This window comes from Episyrphus balteatus, chromosome 4 (assembly GCF_945859705.1).
Source record: "Episyrphus balteatus chromosome 4, idEpiBalt1.1, whole genome shotgun sequence".
NCBI classification, from domain to species: domain Eukaryota; kingdom Metazoa; phylum Arthropoda; class Insecta; order Diptera; family Syrphidae; genus Episyrphus; species Episyrphus balteatus.
This window is the reverse complement of record NC_079137.1, coordinates 8,477,700-8,496,483: the sequence shown is the minus strand read 5'-3', so window position 1 is coordinate 8,496,483 and position 18,784 is coordinate 8,477,700. Positions and strand designations below refer to the sequence as shown.

The 18,784-nt window shown below is 30.5% G+C and overlaps 2 protein-coding genes across 2 annotated transcripts in view; both read right to left on the bottom strand.

The window, feature by feature from the left end:
• Window positions 1-1,129: 1,129 nt before the first annotated feature.
• Window positions 1,130-2,140, bottom strand: LOC129918079 (uncharacterized). The gene has a single exon (XM_055998428.1). The coding sequence runs from the start codon at window positions 2,138-2,140 to the stop codon at window positions 1,130-1,132; it is 1,011 nt and encodes a 336-aa protein (XP_055854403.1).
• A 106-nt stretch (window positions 2,141-2,246) lies between these two features.
• LOC129919442 (uncharacterized) overlaps window positions 2,247-18,784 on the bottom strand; it is a 472,931-nt gene continuing 456,393 nt past the window's right edge. Inside the window, exon 2 of the mRNA XM_056000317.1 lies at window positions 2,247-2,381. Within this exon, the coding sequence (XP_055856292.1) occupies window positions 2,262-2,381 (120 nt within the window). The 3' untranslated portion in view covers window positions 2,247-2,261. The remainder of the gene's footprint in view (window positions 2,382-18,784) is intronic.

The following is an 18,784-nucleotide window of genomic DNA, read 5'->3' as shown; positions in this document are numbered from 1 at the left end:
ATGTAGGGGAAGAGCCGGCATGGAGGCCAAATGTTAGTTAAATAAAATTTTTTGTTATTTTACTTGACTTTTTTGAAAAAAACTAAAAACGCAGTTTTACTGCAATTACTTTGAATATTACGTATGCAAAATTTTATCAAAATCCTTAGAGCCATTTTTGAGAAAATTGCAATAACTCCATAATGATGTACGGGAAGAGCCGACATCCGCGATTTAAAAAAATGTAAAGACCATATTTCCACTATCCGTATTTTTTGAGAAAAACTAAAAACGCAGTTATGTTAGAACTATATACAGCATTACGTGTGCTAAATTTAATCGAAATCGTTAGAGCCGTTTTCGAGAAAATTGCAATAACTCGAAAATTTTGTATGGGAGGTATACGTTCTAAGCGAGATATTAAAACACAAAAAAAAACCAACCTTGGAAATTACGAAAAAAACATCCATACCAAATTTCAAGAAAATCCGTCCACTCGTTTAGGCTGTAGCTACTTGTACAGATGGACGCACGGACGCACCGACGCACCGACGCACAGACCGACGGACGTCATGACGAAACCCACTTTTTTGGGCTTCTCCATCATCGTAATGTTAGTTTTGATTAAAACCTCGAATTTTTTTTTTTACACGAAACCAATACTTGCCCTATTGAGCAAGTAAAAAGAAATTATGAAAACTATGTTTGTGTAAAATGATATAGTTTAAGACATCTTTAATCATTTTTTAAATAAATTTTGGTCATTCAAATTCATGAGAATCAACAAGAACGAACATTTTCTTTTTTTATAAATTGAACTTAGTAGATTATTTGACTGAACATCGATGATTAGATGCAGATTTTTAGCGGAAATGAAACATACATTTTTAGATACCTTTGACGGAAGAACTAAATATTATTAAATTAGCAAAAAATCACATTATTAAAGATCAGGTGAAATGTCAGGGTCAGCGGTCAGCACACTTTTTCGTGCCTACAACGGGCATTAATTTATTTGTCAGAAAAAAAACCACTCATTTTGAAACACATAAAACACAGAAATAACATTTTAAAGAAACTATTAAAATGTTACTATTTATTTGCAAATATATTAACATATTAAGAAAAATAGCTAATTAATATTACTACATCAATTTTGTCCATAATTTTTCATTTTTAAGACAAAAATTTCTCCAACAAAAGTCAAAATAGCGACCCAGTACGCAAATCCAATCATTATCCAAATCCATTTTAAATCTTCAACACTTAGCGATCGAAAGTCCGACAAATTGTTAATATTCATCTTCTGAATTCTTCCCAATTCCATTAATTCATAAAAAGCCTTTGTCATCCAAAAATCAATAAATCCAGCTGATTGCACCTCTAAAATGTGCATATTCAACACATTCCTGTAGATTGAATTGTCATTCAAAGCAAAAGCAGCTTGTATATTATTCCAAATGCACAAATCAGCAGACCAACGAAACAGCTGTTGATCGAAGAAAGTTTGCTGATTTTTAAAAATACCCCACAAGACAGTATTTGTGCTGTAAGCATATTTTGTGTTTGGATTTTCTTTATATTTTTCAAAATTAGTTTCAACTTCAAATGAATTCAAATATTGGTTCATATCAGGTCTAACACTTAACATTGTATTGAAATCGGTTTTATAAATGTAGGCTTTTATGCCGGATGCTTTTAGGTCATCGAATGATCTTATCATGTTTTCAGTTGGTGGTTCAGTCATGAAAGATTGAAGAAATGCATCGTATGATGTAACTATCATGATTCCCAGCAGAAATATCAATAAATAAATGATTTTTGTACTCCAAGAAGCGTTTGGAACTTCAAAAATTGACTGACCAAGTATTCCACGAAAACAATCAATGTTAAAGAAGAAATTTCGTCTGATAAGAGTTTGTTGGGAATTGGAGATTCTATCAGCTATTCCAAGTGACACAGACAGCAAAACGAATATCAAGACTGTAAGAGCAAAGGCTTTCCAATGAAAAATATAGGCAAACACTTTATAGATAGGGATTTTGGGTTCTATGGGAACCATTAAACACCAATCGTATCCAGTATACGGAAATGAGTAAAAGTTAGCCGGAATTGTGGCACAAAAGGGAAAACCACCCAATATCTCAATTGAACCATCCATAACGATTGAAACAATATCTCGGATATAAACTGAAGTATTGATATTAGTAGAACTTAATCTGGCATTGAGTTTTTTAGCAAAGGAGTTGAAGATTTGCCCCACGAATCCGCCAATAATCGTGCTACCGTTGGAATTTCTTGAGATGATAAGTCCTGGCTCTGCTCCCCCAAGAAAAATTGGTAATATTGCGCCATGAAGATTTTTCATTCGATCTGGAAAAACTACTTGTTCCTTCTTCCAGATGAATTTTTCAATTCTGAAACCTCCAAAATTGCTGTAGGTGAAGTAGGTCGAAAACGTTCTGAAATCTTCAAAAACTGCAATTACATTGATCATTTTATTCTTCCAGCAGAAATTAAAAATATTTTTTAAATCATTTTTTAAAGAAGATTTCAGTACAAAAATTATTTTTGAAGATCGAAGATGTTGAAGATGTTCCAAAAGTCGCTGTTTTAACAATAAATCACTTGTATCAAATTGAACAATGTTTAAAATATTTTCGTTGAATTCTCCTTTCAAATAAAACAATGAAGCTCCATTTGACAGAATTACTGGTAATCCAAGTGAAGTTGAAACAGTTTGAAGGAATTTGTCATCCAAAACATCAGAAAACTGTTCTGATGGTGAAGATTTGAAAAGAAATAAACTTTCAAATTGCTCTATTTTATTGATATTTTCGATGAAATTGATAAATTTTGAATTGAATATTGCTTCAGTTTGAATAATTTCAGAAGCTAAAAATGCAACAAAAAACACAATCTTATGATACATCAGGAACAATTGTATTCTTTTGAAGCGATAAGAGCTTAATGAATGAAATGATAAATTTTTTGTGCTATTTTTGATTTAAAATCGATTCTAATTTTTTTTTAGACAATTAAAGTTGATTTGTCAAATAGGTTTCAATTAATAAATAATAGAAATAATAAAATGGAATGGTTGGATTTTAAATTTTTGTTTAAAATTACAGTTATTAAGTTTAATGACTCTTAATTCAATGGCATTATTGTGAAGTGTTTAGCTTCTTATCGTTTGAGTGGCATATGGATTATATTTTTAGACATATTACAAAATTTTAAACAAAAAACTAAATTACCCAAATATTATATGGACGCCTTTTTGTAGGCGTTTTAGACGCGTTTCAGACGCGTTTTAGATGCGTTTTGGACGCGTCTTAGACGCGTTTCGGACGCGTTTTGGACACGTTTAGGACGCGTTTGGGACGCATTTTGGACGGGTTTTGGAAGCGTTTAACACGCGTTTCGGACTCGTTTTGGACGCGTTTCAGACGCGTTTTGGACGCGTTTTAGATGCGTTTTGGGTTTGTTTTGGACGCGTTTCAGATGCGTTTAAGATGCATTTCGGACTCGTTTAAGACGCGTTTAGGACGAGTTTTGGACGCGTTTCGGACGCTTGTTTTTTTCGTTTTTATTAATCCTAAATAGCTGCTTAAGTTTTCTGATCTTCTGATCCTATCGTTGCTACAAAAACTCTCTAAGGGCCAATTTCTTGAGCCTCCATTAAATTTTGAAATTTATCGCTTTAGTTAACGGCCTCGTTAAACTATTGTCGCCTTTAAGTATACATCATTAAAAATTCATTTAATTCACTCTTCTTTAGTTTTAATGGAAACTTTAAATTTAAAACTCTGTTAAAAATATCCTAGGGATTTTTTATTTTGTTTGAAAAATAATCTGTCAAAAGCTACAATTTTGTCAAATCAAATAGATTTGAATTGGAAGAAAAACCAAAAAACTATGACCCGTAAGTATTTTGCAGCTGAAAACGCCAGAAAATGCAAGAGATTAACGATATACCATTTGCTCTAAAAATCCCTCTTAAAAGGTTGAATTTGGTGTTTTAACTAAAACTACTTTTAAATTTAATGCTCAATTAGTTAATGATGCCAAACTTCAAAAAAATCTTTAAAAGAGACTGAATTAAACGAAATTGGTTTTTAATTTTAAAATTCCCTTTTTTAATGGCGATTTAAGTTTAATGGAGAGTCAATAAATTGGGCCTAAATGAATTAAAAGCCACTTAGGTAAAATTTATTCACACTCCATTAAATTTAAAGTCGCCATTAAAAAAGGGAAATTTTAAAATTTGTATGCGATTTGACAGTTTTATAATTTTTAATGGAGCCTTTAAAAATAATGGAGAGTGAATAAATTGGGCCTTAGAGTTTCTTGTTAAATTACTTTGCCGTTCTTTAATAAAGAAATCTCATTCCACACAATGTTGCAAACTTTAAATCGAATTAAGCTTTATCGAAATTAATAGCGGCAAATCCAAACAAAATTAAAAAATCGATTTTCAACAAATTAAATATAATTTTCGGACAAAAATCAGAAATCAATCATTAAACGGCACGCGCAGGTAAGAGACTATTTTTTTAAATCTGTCAATAAGAGCTCCTATAAGAGGCATAAAGTGGCACAGACTGATTGTCATTCCTGAGAAAGGACTTCTGCTGTTAATTAGGAACGTAAAAATAATTTTTAAGTCCAATTTGATGATTTTAAAAAATGCAAGTCTTATATTTTTTGTTGCACTCTTGGCTAGTGGCATTTCGGAAATTACAGCCACATTCAATTTCAAATTATTGTGTTTCATCGAAAACCTTAACCAAGTGCAACGATTTGAAAATGTTTTTCTGTTGCGGTCATCTAAACAACTACTTTCATCAAATGATTTAAGTGATCAATTCATCCAAACTGTTTCAACTTCATTTGGTGTTCCAATAATTCTATCAACTGATGTTTCATCGTTTTACTTGAAAGAGAATCTCAATGAGAATATTCTGAACATTGTTCAATTCGATGCAAGTGATTTATTGTTTATACAGCGACTCTTGGAATACCTTCAACACATTCGATCTTCAAAAATAATTTTTGTGCTGAAAAATTCTTCAAGAAACGATTTGGAAAATATTTTTAATTTCTGCTGGCAAAACAGAATGATCAATGTAATAGCAATTTTTCAAGATTTCGGGATTTCTTCGACATACTTCACCTACAGCAATTTTGGAGGTTTCAGAATTGAAAAATTCATCTGGAAGAAGCAGTATGATGTTTTTCCAAATCGAATGAAAGACCTTCATGGCGCAATTTTACCAATTTTTCTCGGAGGATCAGAACCAGGATTAATTATCTCAAGAAATTCCAACGGCGATACGATTATTGGTGGATTCGTAGGGCAAATCTTCAACTCCTTTGCTGAAAAACACAATGCTAAATTGAATACTTCAAATATCAATACTTCAATTTATCTTCGTGATATTTTTTCAAAGGTTATGGATGGTACATTTGAGATATTGGGTGGTTTTCCCTTACGTGCAACAATTCCAGCTAACTTTTACTCCTATCCATTTACTTCGTTTGATTGGGGTGTGATGCTTCCCATTGAGTCAAAAATCCCTATATTTAAAGTTTTTGCCTATATTTTCTATTGGAAGGCCTTTGTGTTTACAATCGGAGTATTCATTTTGCTTTCTGTAGTACTTGGCGTAGCTGCTAGGTTCACCAGATCCCAAACCATCAACATAATTGATTTCTTCTTCAATATTGATTGTTTTCGTGGAATACTTGGTCAGTCATTTTCTGAAGCACCAAATGCTTCTTGCAGTACAAAAATCATTTATTTGCTGATATTTCTGCTTGGAATGATAACAGTTACTTCATACAATGCATTCCTTCAATCTTTCATGACTGAACCACCAAGTGAAAACATGATAAGATCATTCGATGACCTACAAGCATCTGGCATAAAGGCCTACATTTATAAAACAGATTTCGATACTATGTTGAGTGTTAGGCCTGATTTGAAGCAGTATTCGAATTCATTCGTAATTGAAGGCGACATTGAAACTTATCTTAAATATCGAGAAAATCTAAGCATAAAGTTTGCCTATGTACCGAATAGTGTCAGATGGGATATTTTGAAAAATCAGCAAATTTTTTTTGATCAACAACTGTTCCGTTGGCCTGGTGAATTGTGCTTTTGGAAAAATATACTAGCTTCTTTTGCCTTGAATGAAAATTCCATTTACAGAAATATCTTGAATATTCATATTTTAGAGGTGCAATCTGCTGGATTGATGGATTTTTGGATGAAAAAGACTTTTTATGAATTAATGGTTTTGGGAAGAATTCAGAAGATGAATTTTAACTCCGAATCGAATGTTCGATCGCTTAAACTTCAAGATCTAAAGTTGATTTGGATAATGATTGGATTTGCGTACTGTGTCACTGTTTTGACATTTGTTGGAGAAAATGTTGTCTATAAATTGAAAAATTTCAAAACAAATTGATGAATTAAATTTAATTAGTTGGTTTTCTTTATGTTTAAATGTTTTTTGGAATAAATAATAATATCGCACCCCCGGTGGAACAACGACGTAAGTGCAAAAATGTTGATTCTTCAGAAAACGAGATTAAACATTTTGAAAACGTTTGAAAACAATGTAACGGTCCAAATATATTTCTGCCCCCTGGATACAAATAGAACATTTTCTATTGGGTCTTTGTTTCATCGGAAGGAAATACCTTTTCTTGGAACTATGGCATACTTAACTCAGAAAATTCAAAATTTGCACTTACGTCGTTGTTCCACCGGGGGTGCGATATATTAATTGGGCACGTTAAGGAAATATTATAGACTAGATATTTAGGCAACGTCATTTTCTGAACGGAAATTTCAGGAAATTGACTAACTTAGTTTGGATATAATGCTATTGTCAAATTTCAAAATTTAGTTAAGTTTTTTTACTACCGATCGCATGGGGAAGACACCAAATTTCACTTAACTTCAATGAATAAACAATATTAATTATAACCGATAATGCACTTTTTACTCTTTTTTCACACAAATAAATTTAATTCTGCTAAATTAATTCTTTAATTCAAAACAATCTGCTGTCATGTTGACAAAAAAAACTTTCCTAAATTTTTAGGGAAAATTTTCTTGCTAACTTTCAAGTTAGCTTTCCAATAAAATTACCTAAATTGGAAAGATTTTTTTTGACAGCTGACCAATCAGAGACCGAGAAATTACCTAAATATTTAGTGCCTAACGTTTCTGAACCTGCCCATTGTAACTTTAAAATGTTACTCAAAACTGCGTTTTGGTGTTTTCTCAATTTCAATATTGATGACACTTGATTAACGAAATATTTTTAACAAAATAACACTTAACTTTTGACGTACATAAACCTAAAAATGCAAGTTTGACTTAGAAAAGGGAGTTATATGTATATTATTAATTTTAACCAGTTGCCTGTTTATTTTTTCCAGATGACTGGTTTAAAATAACTTATTAATACTTCAACAGATTGTGTTTTTATTTTTTTATTCCCAAATATACATTTTTTTAACTTATTATCAGTTATGACAGCAAATTTTTCTCTACATGTATTTCATATCATTGCTAAAAGAAGAAAGCAGATGCACTTGTTAAAGCTTCTAGTTTCTTCAAATGAAAATATATTATTTTTTCACCATTTTTATCTATGGAATCAGCTGTTATAACAATTTTATTATTCATGGATAATAGAAGAGATTAAACATTGTCAAAAATATTGAAGCGTTAGGAAACCCATTTTTTCTTTGATATTATAATTCACATTCTGTTATGTCAATAATTTTTATCTACATGATTTTTTAAATGTACCAAGTTGGAGTGTAATCAAATTACAATAAAATCTTTCTTCACCTTTTTTTTGTAGAATTATAATTCACACTTAGTTTTGACGCCAATTTCTTTTGTCTTGAGTTTGGTAAAGTACCAATCAAGAGTAATAGAAAACTTTACCACCTGAAATAATTTAGCTTCAAGCATAATTAAACTATAGCTATTTATCTGAAGATCTGTTTTTGTGTTGAGTTATAATTCACATTCAGTTGTGACGTCAATTTTTCAAATTGAGTCTGCAAAAGAACCAAGAGTAGTAGTAATCATCTGCACTCTTTAAAAGTCTAGCCAAGTCTTGGGGAAACAAGTTATTTCAACACTATTTTTCTGTGGATTTATAATTCACACTCAGTTGTGATGAGATTTTTTTTCTAAATACAAAGATTAATAGTCTAAGGGTACTGCATAATCAAATAAAATGCAATTGTTTCTTTACTAATTTTTCAGAATTATAACTCACACTCAGTCTTAACGAAATTTTTTTTATATTTATTTAAGTTAAGTTTGTGAAAGTACAAATCATTACTAAAACTATAAATTAAAGTGCTTTTAATTTTATTTAAAAAAAAGGGCCTGTATAAATTAACAAGCGAATGTATTTGAAATTAAATATTCAATTTTTGTTTTGAAACTTTTTGTTCATTTTGACTGTTCAATATATTGTTTCCTTAATATCAAATAATATATCTGCAATAATATACAGAGTTGCAGTAATCTACTTGCTATATCATTATTTTTTACAACAACCCACATTTCGATATCCACATTTATATAAATGTTCTACTTAAACTGTACACAGTGTTGTTTGTTCTTTAAATATTCATTTGATAGTCCTTCTTCCTTTAAATATAAATTCAGTCAAATAAAAAACAAAACAAAAAAAAAAAAAAAAAACGTTCCTGGTAAACTTTGCTATACCAGCAGATATCACATTTAAGTTAACACAAATAAAAAAAAAATGTTTTTTTTTTTCATCTTCTACCTGCAGTAAAAAGCAATAAGCAATTTTGTACAACAACACCATCTGGCAACCAAGAAACTGCAGCATCCACACTTTAAACGATGGAAAATGAGCAAAAAAAAAAAAATGGAAGAAAAGAACAAATCCTTAACAAATGGTCAAACGATTTACCTCATTGCCACATAAAAACCTTTCGTTTCACGTTGCTAGAAAATATCTATCACAAGCAAAACTAGAACAGCCTTGCTTGTGCTCAATAAACATAGGTTTCTCTACGATAAAGGGGGGATAGGGTTTGAGCAACGAATCCTTCAAATTACCTTTACTTTCACATCGCATCGTAGAACAATTGTAACACAAAATAAAAACAACAAATGCACCCAGCACAATTGCATCCTTAGGGTTTCTATTTTTTTTTTTTTTTGTTGTATATTGTTTTTGTATTTTGTTGCAACAAAAATCCTTGTAGAAGAAAAAAAGTAAGAAAAGCCAGAAGGACTTAGCATCAGCAGCAGCCTGCATCGTAAGGACCATTTCGCCCCATCATCAGCTATTGGATACTTTCAAGGATTTATTGACATTCTGTGATGTTATTAAAGTTGATTGCAGTTAAGTCAACTTCTCTGCAGTCCTAACAGCAGCACACCAACTCAGGACTCTCATCTTCTGATGCGGAAAAGGACTAAAGCACCAACTCAACTACTGTGTGTAAAAGGTTTCACATCTCTCCAACCAAAAAAGGTGCCTCACAGATATATATTTTCTCGTATTTTATGTGCAGTAGAAAATGCGGGAAGAATGACGACGACAAAAAAAAAACAACTACAAACTAAGGCCAAGCGAAGAAGATTCTTCTGATCCTAGATTGGACATGAAGCGCATTGGCGAGGTTTTTGGATTTTGCCAAACCCAACATCAAACAGTTCGTGAGGTCTATAGAGCTGAGTCTTTATGAAAAATGCGATGTAGGAAGACCGACACGGCGACGAAGAGCTGTAGGATGAGATGACGAATTATTATTAAATTTCTGCTTCGCGTTGAAAGGATGTTTTTTTTTTGACAAACTACACACAGAGTTAGGACGAAGAAAATAAGAAAAAAAAAATTGACAAGAAAAAAAATAGGAACAATAAAAGCTAGGAAAACATAGAACAAAATTGGAGAGTAGCTTCATATCCAGGACTGGACTTAGTAGAACTAAAGCTGTTTAAGGTCCTTTTTTCTTGAATGACTATAAAACCAGGACAATTTCTATTTAAGTCCTATAAATCGCATAACAGTGACGCGTTTCACTTTTAAAAATGACATGCGTTACTTTTAAAAATGATGTGCGTTACTTTTGAAAATGATGCGCATTTCTTTAAAAAATAACGCACGTTACTTTTGAAAATGACGTGCGTCACTTTCGAAATCGCTTTTGAAAATGACACGCATTACTTTTTCAAATAACCTGCGTCACTTTCGATAATGACTCACGTTACTTTCGATAATGACTCACGTTACTTTTTAAAATGACGAGCTTCATTTTTAAAAATGACGAGCGTCATTTTTGAAAATGACGTAAGTCACTTTTGGAAATGACGTGCGTCACTTTCGAAAATGACACTCGTCTCTTCTGAAAATGACGCACGTTACTTTTGGAAAAGACTTGCGTTACTTTTGGAAATGAAGAGTGTCACCTTTGAAAATGACGTATGTCACTTTTGGAAATGACTCACGTCATTTTTGGAAATGACTCACGTCATTTTTGGAAATGACTCACGTCATTTTTGGAAATGACTCACGTCATTTTTGGAAATGACTCACGTCATTTTTGGAAATGACTCACGTCATTTTTTAAAATTATGTGCGTTACTTTTGAAAATGACGTGAGTTAGTTTTAAAAATAACGGTTTTTTTTTATCCAAGGGCCTTTATTGCCTTGTCTAAACCGGACCATGCGTAAATATAAAACTATACTAATATCTGGTTGCTTCGTTTCTAGTTTTTCTATTTTTGTAGTTGCAGTTGTCTAAAGTGCCGTGGCAGGATGTGCATTAAGGACAACGACGACCAAAGACCAACAACGACGACGACGACAGACAACTATACGACTCGTGAATCGTGCCTGGTATATGTATATGCTTTTGTACAATTTGAAGTTTATTGTTCAAGTTTTTAATGGGAAAAATATGTTATTTGTTATCCTTCGTTTGAGAGATGGTCTCGCGCTGTTTTGTTGTATATATCTTTTTTTTATATCCTGTTTGTAGAAGATTTAGGAATAAAAATTATCAGAGGGTGTCTGATGGTTTTATTTTTTTTTTACTTTTTCTCTTATTTTGTTAATCCTGATACATAAATTGGCAATTTTTCTATTTCCACTATCAAGGACAACGATGATGAAAAAAACAGGATTAAGGACAGAAGAGAGAGAAAAAAATGTGAAGAGTATTTTTTTTTTGTTTTTTTTTTGTTTTTTTATTTTGGGGAATGTGAATTATTGCCATTTTGTGTCCAAGCCGGAAAAGCATCACCTGTTCAAATATGCAAATTAAGTGGGTTTTGATATCAACTAACTTTCAGTCTTCCAAAAAAAAAATAAGGATGGATACTTTTATAGAGGGAGGGTATAGGTGATATGGTATAAGAATATTTTATGTACGAAAAATATCTGCATGCATAGTTTTTTTATTTGCATATAAAAGTGATTTTTGAGAGCTGGGTTTTTTAGACTTTAAGCGATTAGCGACTAATGACGGTAGGTATAGTGAATTGAGAAAGGGTTAGTATCCAAAAGGATAATTATAACAATCGAGCAGGACTCTAAATGTTTTCTTTGAAAACTTAGTAAATTGCTTTAACCAACCCAAGAATCTCTTATGACAAATGTTTGTTCAAAAAATTTTTTCTGTAAATTATAATTCACACTCAGTTATTCGAAATGTTCTTTTTCTATACTTGAGTGTATAAACGTACCAATCTGGAGTACTAGAAATGATATGGGCTTTTTAAAAGTTCTAACTTTTCTGTGGATATAATTCACATCCAGTTATGACATTTTTGTTTTACTTGAGCCCGGAAACTCTTGCGACAGAAGTTTTCTTAGTCAGAAAATTAAGAGTTGGGGAAAAATCACAATATTATAATAAGCTTCCACAATAGCCAAATAACTCAGTTTTTCTATATGAACTATAATTCACACTCAGTTGTGAGCAAAATATTTGTTTTTCTTGAGTATATAAAAGTTCTAATCACGAGTTTTAGAAATGTTTTACATTTGTAAATTTTTTTTTTTTTTTGTGGAATTATGATTCACACTCAGTTGTACCGATAATTTTTTCTACTTGAGTATATAAAAGAATCAATCAGAAGTAGTAAAAGTTCACTGCTTTTGTATAAGGTCTTAATTATTCTTCTGTGGAATTATAAAATTCACACTTACTTGGAACGAAAATTTGTTCTATACTACTCTGTAAGTTTATAATCAAGCTTGAGTAATAGGAAACGTCTTCATTAGGATAATATATAATTTTTCAGTATACAGGCAAATCAATTGAAGTGTTTTTTGACTTTTTTTCTGTAGAGTTACAATTCACACCCAGTTTCGACGAGGATTTTTTTCTACTTAACTATGCAAAATCATCAATTATAATTAGTAAAATTTCACTCCACTTGTTTCAGATCTATGTTTGTCTGTGGAATTATAATTCACAATTGGTTGGAACGAACATTTTTCTTACATGAGTCTGTAGTATTATCAAGCACGAGCCCTTTCGCTTGTGCTTGATAATACTACGTTTTCATTTTTAGTAAATATCTAAGTTTCTAGCATAACTAATAAAATTAATGAATAAAAGTTTTTATGCAGAATTATAATTCACACCCATTTGTGACAGGCTCTGTTTATAGTGAATTATGTAAATGTATCAACCCACGAGTAGAAGTAAGGAACTTTAATGTGTTGAATGTCTTAAATTTTTCGAGGAATTATAATTCACATTCAGTTCTGAGGAACTTTTTATCTGCATAAGCCTGTAAGATTATCAAGCATGAGTAAAAGAAAACCTCTTCATTTACTAAATTGTCAAACAAAAAATGTTTTGTTTTTAAATTTTTTCATAAAATTATAATTCACGCCCAGTTGGGACGAGAATTCGTTTCTTACTGGGTACGCAAAAGTACCAATTATGTTTGATAGAAATTAACTGTATTTGTTAGAGATCTTAGTTTTTCTGTGGAACTACAACTCACACCCAAATTTTTTTCTACTCGATGCAGGAATCTTGTTGTTGCTATATCCGTAAAATTAAGAGTTTGGTGAGAAACAACATCATATTTTAAGCTATTTATTAATAAGGAAAAATTACAAATTTTTTATAATTTTTTTTTATCAAAAAACACCAAAGTTTTCAAATTTTTAAATTGAGTAAATGACAGGAAATTCACTGTTTTTCGTTAAGCTTCTTAAAGATTGCAAGTGCTATTTCAGAATTCTAACTTTTCGTAAAATAAACTTAACTCTGCTTCAATATCAATTTTTAATAAGTTTTTCTTTTCCAAAACAATTCAATAATAAACACCAAAATAGCAACACTTATTGGTCCAGCAAACAATAACAAAGTATATTTAAATTGCTTCAAACGTATTGGACTAGGTTTTGTTCCAACATTCTTATCTTTGTGCAATGAAAAATGTATAATCTTCAAAACTTCATAATGCTCTCGCCAACTATTAAACAATCCAGCTTCTTCCATTCTCAATACAATATCATTAACTTTTGGTGCTAATATCGAATGTTTCTTCATAAAAAGACAAACATGTTCATAAAATAACGGTTCAATTATCATATTTTCCATTTCTTCTGGATCATAAACTTCATACATGTAAACAAATGAACCAATAAGTGCATTAGTTTCATGTTCAAATTCATTACCAAGAACTTTTTTGTTTGGTAATTTTTTGTACGAAAAACTTCCAATACCAGCAAGTTCATTCAATACGAAAGAATACGTAAATTGTGAGTAAATTGTGTAATTTTGTTGCAAAAGCTGACGAACTGTCAATGGTGTTTTGGCACCTGTCAAACTTCGATATGAATCAAATAATTTACCCTCGTAAGTTGCTCGAATTGTCAACATTCCCATACTCCAGACGATAAAACAATATCGGCTAAAATTTTGTGTGGGCAAGTGTTGAATTGATGCACCAATTGCAATTGATGGAATATTAGTAAATTTTGTTCGAGATGGATTCAAGTTTAATAATTTTACTAGAAATGGTATTTTTGTGACCAAATAGACACAAATTGTTGCTAAAATTAAAAGTCCAAAGTAACAAAACCATGTTGTAGCATCGAAGGGAATAAAGAGCCATGAAATCTTCCGAAAAGTGTACGGAGGACGCCAGAGGCATATAGCGACCCAATTGAAGAAATAAGTCGGACTTGGAGTGACGAAACGATCTTGTAGTGGTCCATGTTTGAAGAAGCCAATCATTATGTGAGCTTTGTTATCAAGAATCTAAAAAAAAAAAATTAGAAAAAAAGTAAAGGAGAAAGACTGGAACCCTGTGGTACTCCATTGAATTTACTTACAAGATTGTATGTACCAAAAACTGTTTTATTTTTCCAAAATAAAACTGCTTCGTAGACATTTCTCTCAATCAAGTGAATTTTAAAATTCATTCTATTAGCCAATTCATCAATTAATGCAATCTCCAAACCTCCAATTTCCAACAGTCCATTGTATTGCTTAACACCTCTAAAAAATGTTGGATTTCTTGTAGCAATATTGAGAGTACATCCATGAAGATTATCAGCTTTAGCTGGGTAAAAGTTCGGAGCTGACATATCTGCTGAATTACTGCTGAATCGTAAAAGTTCAAAAGGTACAGTTGAATGGCAAGATGTTTCTTGAAAAGGCGAATATGTATAAAATACAACTTCATTGGATAATGAATCTTCAAGAACAATATTCACATTGACAATCATTAATGGCAACATTTCAGCAAATAGTATTTCAATCAAATTAATGGCTGTTTGTTGGGTTTTTAGAAAAATTAAATAAAATACGGGATAATCTCCTTCATGGTCTTCTATCAATGGTTTAAGACACCTTAAAGAAATTTTATATTAAATTCTTTTAAAAGAAATTTGGTGAAAAGTTGAAACTTACAGAAATGATTCATAAGAATCTATAAACCAAAGATTATAATCACCAACTGTAGAAATTTCGTCATTATTAATATCAAGTTGAATTTGAAAATCCCATGATTGGTATTGGTTCTTTATCAATATATCATCTAACATATCCATGAAGATTAATTTATTCTCTTCAAAGTTTACTTGAATTGTTGTATAAAGAAGATTGATATTTCCATTGAAAGAATTTGATATTGCCAATTTAATTGCTTCCGAAGAAGTATTGATAGGTTTTGCAGAAATGCTCGAAAAACAAAGAATAATTACAAAACACAATTTTAACATATTTATTTAGTGGATAAAAATGTTATGTTAATTCAAGAAATGGGAGGCACTAAATCCTATAACTTTTACACTCTTTAATAAACTAAATTGAAAATCTATTTTGTAACACTTTTACACCTTTTAATTTCTAAAAGGTTCATTTTTCTATAAAAAAAAAATTATTTCATAAAAAAAGGTTTTAATAAATAAGAAACTTAATAGTGTGTATCGATTAAATAATTATTTCGATAATTTTTAATTCCCCAGGAGATGAAAAAATTCTCTCAAGTTTTTAATCTATTTTATCAATATCATAGTGGTTTTCAGTTCATAGTATTCTAATAAATTACGAAGAAGGATAGTCTTGGTTTGGTAGCTGTATGACCCTTCGCAGTTGTATGAGATTTTAATATAAAAAAGCTGACAAGTTTTCAAAATTCCAAAAAGAACATTAGTAGAGATCGAAATACAGGCTGGTGTTTCCAAAGAACTTCCAGCGGCGAAATATTGAAGAAATTTAAAAGCTTCTAAAAATACCGCTAAACAAATATTCCTTCCTTCCAATAGCTTTCTCATTGATATTTGTGATTCTTGATCGATCGTTGAGTACTTGCTTCAAAAACCAAACCTATTGCTCAGATATAAGACCTTTATTCTTGTTATTGGCTGAAGACGCCTCAATATAATACGAATGGAACAGAAATCTTGTTTCAAATCGTGTTACTCGGTAAAAAAAAAATTATAAAAAATCAAATAACTAATATTCTGATTGAAACATGAAATTTAAAAACCTGAATACTTTTTTGTAAAATTTTATCAAAATCCATTGTCATTTGAAATTTAAAAACGTACATTTTTTGTAAAATTTTATATAAAATCCATTTATTTTTGTTTAGGATAGAAAAAATAATATTTTTGAGAACAGAAATGTTCTTTTGCTAGAAATAGTAAAAATAACCTTTTTTAAATTTCCCAAAAGCCTCTCTCCACCCCCTTTTACCCTTTTACTTGCTTTTTAGGGCCTTTACGATGATGGAGGGGTTCAAAAAGTCGTTTTCGTCATACCGTCCATGTTCAAAAAATTTTTAGTACCTACACAAGAAATTAAATGACATATGTGGTCGTTTGAAGCTCAAACTATTAAAAAAGATGTTTTTGAATTTAAAAAAATTCAAATTTTATTTAATTGCTCTATATAATTAATATTTTATATTAAAAAAAAGAGGTTGTCTGTAAGGCCGAATTACGGAAGAGGATTTTACGTGATTTTTTGTGTGCTTTTAAAATGAGTCAATTGAAGTGTTTATTTATTTCAAACAATCATAATTTACAAGAAAAAGCTAAAAAAAAATACTTTTTTTATTTTCTCATTATATATATTTTTTTATTTTAAAAGCTTACAAAAAAAATTATGCAATTTAAAAGCCAAGTATTTCTTCTTAAGAATAAAACTATTTTTAAATAAAAACAATCATTTTCATCAAAAAAAGCAAACAAAACATGAATTTTTATCTTCTCACGTCATTAATTCCATTTTTTTCCCTAACAACGAATAAAAATTTTATACCATCTAAAAACTTATTGTCTTAGCTCAAAATATATATATCGATCAGGTCTATGAGACATCTACAAAAAGAGCTAGAATTTTTTGAACTCGATCAAATTTCATTAAAAAAAAGCAAAAAAAAACATTTATTTTTATGTTCTCACGTTATGGAAGCAATTTTTTTGTTTGACAACATATAAACAATTTTATACCATGTGAAAGATTATTATTTCAACCTTTCATATGACGTATCAATCTCATTTCAAAAATGCCTACAAGAGAAGTTAGAATTATTTAAAGTCAACCATGTCGAATTTCCAAACTGAGATACGGTACTTCCCAAACTGGTGGCTGTTCGGGGGGCAACAGATCTCCACTGGTAATTTGAGGTTTTCACAAGTTTCTTGATTTAACATTGTGTAGCTTGTAGTTAGTCTACCGTTATGTGTGATATACCAAATGAAAGGTAATTATATCAGGATGCTCGTAAATTTTTAATAAAATTTCTATCTGCTCTTGGTCAAAAGTTATAACCTGTTGAATTCTAAAATTTTATTTTACCGTTATCTCAAAGTTGTGTTTACGAAAATGATTGAAACTTCGCACACATATAGTTGTAGTCATGGTCTATCATTACTTTATACCTGTATCTATTAAAGAAAAAAAGATAAAAATAAAAAACGATGAAAATCGGTTAAAAACGGTCAAAAAACGTGTTTTTTAAAAACTTGTTTCTTCCGTCATTCAGTCAAAACTCACTAAAGTTTTTGCACATGTATGCATAAGGCCAAAACCTACATGTCCTATAAGATTGAGATTTCTTGAACGCTCCAAGAAAAAGCTACAAATCAAAAATTACCCAAAAATACCCCTAAAAAACAAGGTGTTTTTCAAAAATTCATATTTTGAAACGCAGAGTGTTGGAAAAAAATCCGTATCAGACGCCTAATTTTTTTTCCCTCATCTTTCATTTGGCACCATTAGAATTGTCAAAAAAAATGTCCTTTACCCAAAATCATCATTTTGTCATAGCCCCAACACGTGTACAACGTTCAAACAAAACGTTATAGCTTACTTTAAATTTTTTTTAGAATTTTTTCTTAAATGCAGTTATTCTTAAATTAATCTCATCTATCTATAGCAAACAAATCAATTCTCTACGACTTCGCGTTTAGATTTTAGCCCAAATTTCATCTTTCCGTTTTACCCCGGTTTACCCTATTAAATGACGGAATTTTTTAAAATCCTTCATTTGGATTAAGTTTTAGGTTATTATCTTTCAAATAAGCTACGAAAGATTTTTGTATCTCTAATAGTTTATTTTTAATTTTGAATTGAAAATTTTTTGCCGCACTGCGAAAGAGCTAGTATGTAACGTTAGAAAATGGCGTCACTTTTTTTGTGGTGGCTGCCATGGTTCATCGATTTATATGACGTTATCACGTCAAAAAGAAAACTTTAACCATTTTAAGGACCTTTTTCCATAAGAGCAAGTTAAAGTTATTATTTTTTTGTAAATTTACATTCCAAAAACTTTACTGATTTTTATTCAATATAATTTAAGAGGTCTCTTTTCCCTCTTTTCTGTCAAATTTTCCAACTTCCTTTAAAAATTATTTTGCTGTGTCTGCCTTTGTCTTTGAAAATACAATGATTTTTGTATGTAAAGAAATAACAAATTTTTATGAGATTTGAAATGATGTTATTTTTCTATACGAAACATATCTTTTTAACTGAAATTTATCTATTATTATTTTTATTCAAAATAAAATAAAATCAAAACTATTGGTTTGTATGAAAACCACAAAATATCTGTATGGAAATTGTTTCTCCCCAATTTCACATAACTACGATCTACGAAAAGAAGTTGGCATGGTTTTTTTTTCCTATTAATGATTTCCAATTCCAATCAATACACTATGGGTTATTCACTATGGTTATTCTGATATTCATTTTCAACATTGATGTCTGGTTGGCAAAAGTTCTTGACACTTTCCGCAG